This window comes from Antrostomus carolinensis, unplaced genomic scaffold (genome assembly GCF_000700745.2).
Source record: "Antrostomus carolinensis isolate BGI_N321 unplaced genomic scaffold, ASM70074v2 scaffold13753, whole genome shotgun sequence".
In the NCBI taxonomy this organism is placed as follows: domain Eukaryota; kingdom Metazoa; phylum Chordata; class Aves; order Caprimulgiformes; family Caprimulgidae; genus Antrostomus; species Antrostomus carolinensis.
In genome coordinates this window covers 110851-120054 of record NW_010305986.1, presented here as the reverse complement: position 1 = coordinate 120054, position 9204 = coordinate 110851, and the positions used below count along the sequence as shown (strand labels likewise).

Genomic DNA, 9204 nt, shown 5'->3' with positions numbered 1-9204 from the left:
GCCAAGTTCCCGTTCACCTGGTGCGGGTCTGGCAGGCGTGTGAACCTGAGTGGTGAATAAACTGCACAGCCCTTCTCCTGGGCAGCGATCAGCAAAGCTGGTGTCGTCCTTGTCAAGTTACAGCCTTGAAGTCTGTAGGGAGGCAAAGGCTTGGCGGGGCCTGGGGGGTCGAGTGGCATCGTGTTCCCCTGCACTGAAATCCCCTGAATGTGCCAAGTGCTTTGAGGGCTCAGATGAATGCGGAGTGTGACATACTGCCAAATACATACATTTTCCTTTAAAAACACGCTTCTCAGAATTAAATTGTAATTTCATTTTTTTGCCCTTGGAACACTCTTTGCAGGATGAACTGACTGCAGTGAACGTGAAGCAAGGCTTCAGTAATCAGCCTGCCTTCTCTGGAGACGAGCATGGATCTGCTAGAAATATTGTCATTAATGCCTCGAAGGTAAGGCTGGGCTGTTTGCTCTGAGTGCACACCTTGAAATTGGAACCAGGCTGGCAGTGGTTGTACTTGGCTCTTGACTGCTTTGCTTTCTGGTTGGAAATCTTCATATTAAAGTTAATTACAGAACTAATATAAGAATGCTGAGCTGTGTTTCTGCTACCTCTGTTGTCAGTCTTTAGAGGAAAGCGTGGATGGCAAGAACAGAACCTGACTCACACACTTTATTGTAGAAAGTGACTGGTGATGGAAGGACAGTGAATGTGGTTCTTGTGACAGTGTAGTTTGTTCTAAATAGAAGTGAAAAGCGTATGTTTACACACTTTATGGTATATTAAGCGTAGAAGGGAAGGAGTGTTCTGAGACACCCTTAGAATAGCCTGGGTTGGGGCCTGAATCGGAGACACTCACCTGCTGGAGGGATGTGGCCCGGAGCGTTCAGTGACCCATCGTAAATGGCAGCTGCCTCTCTGGTATCTCTGGGGCCTGGCTGTCTTGGGCTTGGTTTTGCTGACCAGCAGCTTCTGCAGTGATAATGCAGAGGTGTTAGGGGTGCTGGCATCATGAATCCCCATCTCCTGGCTGCAGGGACTTAGTGTCATCTCATTAGATCGATAGCCTGGACTGGAGCGATGACTGCATCTAGTCTGATGGAAATCCTTGGTGCATTAGTGTATGATAGATGCTTGCTTACTGGGTTATCATATATGCTTTGCTTTCTTTTCCCACCAGATTGGCGCTTACTTTAGCAGCATATTAGCGGAAAAGCTAAAACTCAACACTTTCCAGGACACAGGAAAGAAGAAACCACAAGTAAATGCCAAAGACAACTACTGGCTGGTTACTGCTCGGTCTCAGAGTGCAATTCACAACTGGTTCACAGATTTAGCAGGAAGTAAACCACTGACACTTTTAGTAAAAAAGGTATTCAAATACTCCTTCCTCTGTTTCTTGGGTATTGGATTGTACTGAATTGGGCTATGAGAATAGGGCAATTTCTGAATGTGCTGGATGTGGAGCAGTGCTGGAGGCAACTGCTGCTCTGCAGCCTGGTCCCACTCTGTAAGGAGGGTGCCTGGACAAAGGGAAACTTCTGATCTAGCTGGTAGAAAGTTCCTTTGAATTACTATATTTTAGCTCAGGCATATTTATCTTACTGTCAGCCAGGTTCTTTGCCTGTATGCTTCACTTCAAGGGCCTCTTTCTCAGGCAAAGGAACAGTTTACAGAAATTCTTGTGACTGGCAAGGAAATAATCGACCAGGAAGCCAATGCATTCCTAAAAGAACCTGCTTGCTAACTCCAACCCCTTTGCATGCTCTTCACATTTAAATTTGTATTTATATTAACAATCTTTGGTAAACAGTCTTATTAGTTGCATTCTTGTTTAAGTTCCCAGTTAAGGAGAGGAATGCTTGCTGCTTTTTTTGCAGCCTTTGTATAACTGGAAAAGGCAGTTTTGAGCTATCTTTCTGGATACTGCATGCTGTTAAGAACAGGATAAATTTGAAGTGATCATTAAGACTCATCCAAGGTAGTGTCTAGAAACAAAAGTGCTGTTATTCCTGCCTGCCTTTCCTGAAGCTCTCTGTACAAGCAGCTAATCTTATAGTATCCAGGAGTTATTCTGACTATAAACTGAAATAAGGAACTCTTGTTCCAAGAGTATTGAGCATAAGCAGACCAAAATAACAGAAGATGCAGACTTCACCATTTTTGGGTCTGTTGCCATGCAGTTGGTGAAGAACATGTGCTGCTTTGCCACCGATAGAGCCACCAGAAAAACAGGAGCTTTGCTGTGGCAAGCATGCCACCAACTTAAATTTCCCCCTGACTCTGAGAGGACAACTTTGTGAATAGAAGTGCTAAAGAGATCTCTTTTGTTATTTAAGTGTTTTTTTTTTTTTTTAATCAGATTTATAAACCTGCTGATAGCAGTAAATAAGCATGTTAAGAACACTGTGAAACTGATTTTGTAGAGCCCCTAGGCTGACCACTGACGAGCATTGTGGAAAGGGGTTAGTGCTTTGTTTGCTGCTCCGCTCAGCACTGATGCACCTCTGCTCTCCAGGCGCTCTGTTGGGAAGGTGGAGTATTCCTCGGGGAGTAATGAGGATTTTCGGATAGGGGATAGTAAGCATAGCATTTATGCCTCCATTGGGTATGAAATGTCTTGTTCTCACCTACGTTGCTTTAAAAATGCATTTAAAAATTATTCTACCTTTATGCAGAAAGCTGTAAGGATTGCTGTGGCAGAACAGTTACTTTTCACCTGGAATTCTTGTGTGTGGCCAGTGCAGGCAGCATGAGCTGGCCAGGCTGTGTTGCCCTGGTGCACTCTGGTTGTTACAGACTCCTCTGAACCAGGGGCACCCGTGGAACTGGCAGTGTCTGTGTTACTGAACCCTCACCCAAAACTCTGATGTATTTCCATTTTCCAGAGGTTCTGAGGATCAGCTTGCAGGACTCTTTCTGCACTTTGGATGCCTTTGGCTGTGTTGAGCAGTTTGCTAGTGGCCTTGCAGGCATCTCTGTGTGTGGGAAGGACGCTCCTGGTGAAACCTGAGGGAGGTGTGGAGCAGTATCTCTTTTTGTCCAGTCTCTGTTTCATTGTGTTCAGACATAGGTGGTGTTAGTGTTGTGGGTTCCTCTGTTGGTGAAGAGGTCTGCTGCTCTCCAGGTAGTGCAGGGTTGAGCGGAGGAGGCCGGGGCTAACCCACGGGTGCCAGCTGCTGCTTGGACTGTCTGCTGTAACTTGCTTCCTGTTTCATTGCAGGTTCCTATTCTCAGTAAAAAAGAAGATGTTTTTGCTTACTTAGCGAAATATTCTGTGCCCCTGCTTCGAGCAGCATGGCTGATCAAAATGACGTGTGCCTACTACGCTGCGATTTCTGAAGCTAAAATCAAGAAACGCCAGGCCACTGACCCGAATGTTGGTAAGCAGACATCTCTAACGTCTGAGCACGTAATAGCTGAGGGGCCCTGCTCCTCTTGTTTGTGGCTTTGGTGTTACTGGGTGTCCAGAGGGGAGTCTTTGTAGTGGGAAGGGGAATAAAAATTCCTTTGAATCAGTTTTGTTTAGAAAAGAGTACAGAGAGCCGTGCAGCATAAATACTGTTGTGTTGGCTTCTCTTCCTCCCAGCTGATTCCCCCCTAAATCTCCAGGAGCAGCATCTGAGGAGTTGTCTGTGCTGCGTCTTCACTACTGCTCCCTCTTTCCTTCTCTCAAATTCCCCTTCTGTCCTTCACACTAAGGGACACTGAAGCAGCCCCTCTCTTCAGCCTCTCAGGTTGTCTTCCCTTTCCTCTGGAATGACATAGCTGAATTCCCTGTTTTGCAAAGGTTGTTGGAAGCTTTCTGGGAAGTAATTTGCTGTGTGTTACTGAGCAGCCTTTGACAGTTCCCAAAATGTTTTATATCTGTGCCGCAGGTAACAGAAAGGCAGTTGCATTGTTTCCAACTCCGTGGCACAGAGATATTGGTAATTGCTTGGGAAAATTAATCTTTCCTACTGTCACATGAAATAAGTTTGAAGTAGTGGATTTGGAATTGTTTTTCCAAAAGTGAGCAAACGTTTAAAGTAAATATAGTTAAACTGCTCTACGAAAACACTCAAACCCACTGGCTTCATGCAGAAATTCCCGTGGATTTGGATAGAAGAGCATTCACCATACAGTCTGTATATGTTGACAGAACTGCCAATTACAAATGCAAAGGGAAAAAAGAATGAACATGCTAGCTGAAGGCTGAGGGGGGGAGCGAACAGCGAGAACAGTTGTGTGTGAGAGTGGTAGTTCTTGTAACTCTGACAGTAAACAGGCTTCGGTTGTCAAAGCAACTGCATTATGTATTCATAAAAGAGTGTGCTCTTCCAAAATGTGCTGCGTGCTGATTAAATGCAGCCCCGTCACATGCTTGTCTCTGAGATGTTAACAAATATCTTTGGTCGTTCCACTTATGGTTAAGACAGTGCCTTCCTTACAATTCCTCTTTTCCCAAAGCTTCATGTATATGACCAAACAAGTTTACTTTTGTTCACTAATTTCTCCAGGTTATGCTAAATACAGAATCCCTGCTGAAGCAGGGAGAAAAGCTGGTAAAATTTTAGTAGGTTTGTGTATTTGCCGAACAGCACCTACTGACTTATCTAGGACAAAGGAAAGATAATCAGTCTTACTGGCAGACCTCTGCACTGTGCTAGTCACTCTGACCTAAGAAACTGCTCCTGAGCTTTTGCATTCTTGTCAGAATAGGAATCTGGAGGAGTTATCTGTTTGAGTGGTTATAGGAAGAACAGTTTTATATCCCATTGCTTGTGCAAAGTCCCGTTGAGTTTTATGTTGGCTATATTTGGAGGGGGAAGGAAGAGGGGAATAACGATCCAGATGGAAGGATGTAATGAAGTATATTTATTTTATCTATTTCAAGGCTGTTTTGTGGCTGAATGCTGCAATCTGATGAGAGAGACAGGTGATTCCCTAAAGGCATACCTTGTGTCAGAGCTTTTCGTGGCGTGCTCAGCTGGAGGGCTGCTTGCACGCTTGACAGTGTCTGTGCTTCGAGACCAATGCACAGGACGGGCACGGAAGAAGCCCATTAATTCACAGTAGGTGCTGCATTATGCAACTGTGAGATAAGGTTTTGGGGGAATATTTTTGATGACAAAGGCAATATAAGTTTGTTTCAATTCTCACTGTGAAAGAAATCTTTTATCACCTGAAGTGTTCTAAGTGTAAACTCATTTTGTAGAATGGACTCAAATTATAACCAGATACCTTCGAGAGCAGCTGGCAAAGGTTGCGGAGTTTTATCATGTGACTTCCAGCCAAGGCAACAGCTCTGCAGTGATGTCTCCAGAGATGGAACAAGCCCTGAAGCAGTGGGAATATAATGAAAAATTGTCATTCTATATGTTTCAGGTAGTACTTTAAGAAGTTGCCATTCTTGGAAAGCTCAATGGTAGAACTTAGTGGTAGCGTTTGTTAGAAGACTTGCATAAATTGTAAATGCTAATTAGTTGTAAAGATTTGCTGGCTGAAAAAGCTTTGATTTGCTTAGTGTGCTTGATTGCAATTGCAGCAATGTAGTAAATTATTCTCTCTTCTATATTATCCATCTTTTAATGGTGTTTTTAATGATAGTGGATCAGGCTGAGGCCACTGTAGCACATGAAGCCTTGGGTGCTGGAGTGGTGGCCTGGCTGTTCAGTTCCACATGATTCCAGCCCAGAATAGCTCTGGCTGTCTCAACCCAAGGACAGAAACAGCAGAAGGGCTGCCGGGAGGGAGTGAGTCTGTCAGCAGTTTTGAATGTCCCCGGCCGAGACTGCGGGTGCTGTGCACAACTGCTTCCCTCTCCGTGGGGCTGCCGTGGTGTGGCTGGTTCCTGCCTGTGTAGTGGTGGTTGGGGGTCTTGGTAGCTCTGTGCTGACGTGGCTAATGAGAGCTAAACCAGAAATGAAATAAAACTGGTAATTGCACACCTGCTTGTTCAGTGCTCCTGGTTGATATGTGTTATTTTAAATCCTTGAAGGAAGGAATGCTCGAGAGACATGAGTATTTGACATGGATACTGGATGTTTTGGAAAAAATCAGACCCACTGATGATGATCTCCTTAAGCTGTTGTTGCCGTTAATGTTGCAGGTACGTGTGTGTTTTAAAGCCAAAATCAATGTAAGTGTGATTCATACATGTTAAATGATTTTAATATTTGTGGTGGTAAAATCTGTGTAAACATTTTTACTTAGGGCATTTAGGGAAATGTATTGTATGGTGCATGTTTGGAATTTATAAACAGCTTTAAAATGTTCATGCCTTATAATCCTTAACTTGAATTGGTGGAGGGATTCTGTTACTGTAACTGGCCCGAGGGAGCAGATGAAAGTTTTAAGGACAGAAGTATAGATTTGCATATGAGCTGCTCTTTTATTTTTTAACTTCTAGACTCTTAAATAGTGGAGGTAATCCATTCCAGTTTATGCATGTTCAATCTTAGGTTGTTAAAGAAAATGAATACATGGAGCAGACTGTGTAGTAAACTGTGCATTTGTTTAAATTCCAGTATTCGGAGGAGTTTGTGCAGTCAGCTTACCTGTCCCGTCGCCTCGCGTATTTTTGTGCCAGGCGCCTGTCTTTGTTGCTGGGCGATGGTCCTACCCTTGTAGCTGCACACTCTCCTCATATGATTATTGGACCAAGTAACCCTCCTCTGACAGCCCCGAGTCCGACCACCCCTGGGCCGGTGCTGAGCCCGGTACAGCTGGCCTGCTCTGATTTCCTCTCCTGCCCTCAACACCGTCCACTGGTGTATGGACTGAGTTGTATGCTGCAGGTAGGCCAGTGTTCTGTCGCTCTTTGTTGTCAAGGCTGTAACCATTTAGTTTACTGGGAACAGAGTAGGTTTTGGGTATGACGAGGTGTACCAGTTGTGTTTTGAAATGTACCTGTGTCCGTTAAATGGTGAGAACTGGGTGGGTCTGGGGGGAGCAGGAGGATGGATTCTCCATGTCAGCTGAGGTGTGGTGGTGGAACCACCTGGAGAAGCTTGGGCTGTCTGTGTGTCTATCTGCCCCTCTGCTGTGGGAAAGAGTGACTCAGCTGCCAGGGGTAGCCAAGCCTTCCCTCTGTGATGGAGTGTTTCTGGTTGTGGTAACGCTCTGTGCATCTCATCATGTTCTCACCACTGGTGACCCTGCGTGGTTCTGCCAGACCCTGTCTGCTGGGTGCGGCTGGACAGAACACAGCACCATGCTGACTCCTGCAAGCTCTAGCCTTTGAGGATTTCCTTCCCTCTTCCAGCTTGTCACCGATGCTTAGTGCCACTGCAGGCCGCTTCATCTTGGTTCTGTCAGAATTACGTTGCCTTATCAACTTCCACAGTTTTTAAAACTGTGAGACAGAAGAGACTGTTGACTTGGGCTTGTTGCTCAGCAATAGCAGAATTCTCAAGAGAGTAATTATTTTCTGAAAAACCAACTTGTGTGATGAGCTGTGGTTGTTTGCCTTCCTGAGTGCTGACCTGGTGAGACTTCCTCAAACTCTCCTGCTGTTGCCTGTTTGGTTGTGTGTCTCTGGGGATTGCACAGATGTCCTGGTGGTGGTACCAGGGGTGCGCTGATGCTCGTGGGATCACAAAATCACAGAACGAGTGAGGTTGGCAGGGACCAACATCCGATGATGTCATCCACCCCACCTTAGGCAGGGTCAGTGAGAGCAGGTTCTCCAGGACTATGTCCAGTGGGATTTTTAACATCTGGGCAAACTGTTCCAGTGCTGGACCACTCCTCCAGTAAAAGAGCACTGTCTCGTGGTACGCAGCTCCCTCTCTGAGAGCTCTTTTCTCATAGTCAGCACAGTGTGGGAAGTCCAGAGCCTGGGGGCAGGCCAGGTTGCACACAGGTAAGGCTCAGTCGGTGCCATCCGAGGAAAGGAAGTGGGAGAGTATCTGCATCGCTCCCTCCCTCCCTCCACTGAGGGTACGTGAGTCAGGAGGTTGGATTCCATCTGACTCTCAGCGTGCGGTGACTGTTTTCCTCTGAACTTGGGTCTGTCCTGGGAACGTCAGTATTTGTCCCATCCTGGGCTGCTGGGGTTTGCTTGTGTACTCTGGCAGCTCTACAGCTTTCTCTACTAGCAGCACAGCTGGTAACCTTTCTGCTCTTCTGTCCTCTTTGGATTTGTGTGTGTGTGTGTGTGTGTGTTTTCTCTGTTCTTTTTCGCTACCTCTTTTTCTTGTGCTACCAGGAGGGTCCAGAGGACGACCTGGGTTCAGACAAGCTCTGTCTTTGCAGAGGAGCAAACTGGGCAATGGTTTTGCTCAGGTGCTGCTTTGTAATCCAGCTTTGGACTGGGGGAGCTTCCCAACAAGTGATCCACCAGTCCCAAAAGTAAACATCTATAAAATGAATCAACTTCTATCATTTTAGATGATGTTTAAGGTCTGACCCCAAAACATCAAAGTGTTCTGCTTTTACTGTACAATACCAGATGCTACAGAGTAATGGGTACCTGCTGACAAGCCGTTGTACAAGGACTGTTTGGAAGCCTGTCAATGCAAAATCTTTCTTTTGAAGTAAATCTTAGGTTTGTGGTGCATTTCAATGACTCTTTTGTGCTTTAAAATCTTGACAAAGAGTTGATTTTAATTAATTTCTTAAATTTTAATTTTTCACATGTAGCTTCTTTCTGTAAGCTGAACACCAAAATGACTTTTTTTCAAAAGCTTGTTGATGTTTCTCAGAAAGGGTCTGACTGAAATTAACCTTTGATGAAGTTCTTTGATGGCGTTATGAAAGCAATACAAATGTGAATTGAACATGTATATATTAAAATAATTAATAATGAAGAAGGAAAATTATATAGTAGTTGAACATCCCCGAATGGATGTTTTAAAGAAATTGTGCATGGGCCTGTCTTTTTGTTTCTTTCACTGTAGTAGTTAGACCAAAAGTGGTTCTAGTCTCATCACTCTCTTACTGTTGGTATTATCTATCACACATGTTTAGAAAAAGAAACCACTTCTGTTTTGTACTGTTGCTTGCAGACTGTAACTCTTTGTTGCCCAAGTGCCTTGGTGTGGAATTATTCCACAAATGAAAATAAGAACGTTAATCCAGGCTCACCTCTGGATTTACTTCAAGTTGCTCCATCTAGTTTACCTATGCCAGGTGGAAATTCAGCATTTAATCAGCAGGTAAGCTTTTTTCATTGTCACATTATTCAGATCAATTTTATATCCCAAATAATGATTTGTGATCATT

General features: G+C 44.6%; 1 protein-coding gene across 1 annotated transcript in view; it reads left to right on the top strand.

The window, feature by feature from the left end:
• Window positions 1-343: 343 nt before the first annotated feature.
• MED12L (mediator complex subunit 12L) overlaps window positions 344-9204 on the top strand; it is a gene marked incomplete at both ends in the record, with an annotated part of 118865 nt that continues 110004 nt past the window's right edge. The window contains 7 exons of the mRNA XM_010164978.1: window positions 344-448; window positions 1178-1369; window positions 3221-3380; window positions 5195-5364; window positions 5978-6088; window positions 6507-6776; window positions 8988-9137. Coding sequence (XP_010163280.1) covers window positions 344-448; window positions 1178-1369; window positions 3221-3380; window positions 5195-5364; window positions 5978-6088; window positions 6507-6776; window positions 8988-9137 — 1158 coding nt within the window. The remainder of the gene's footprint in view (window positions 449-1177; window positions 1370-3220; window positions 3381-5194; window positions 5365-5977; window positions 6089-6506; window positions 6777-8987; window positions 9138-9204) is intronic.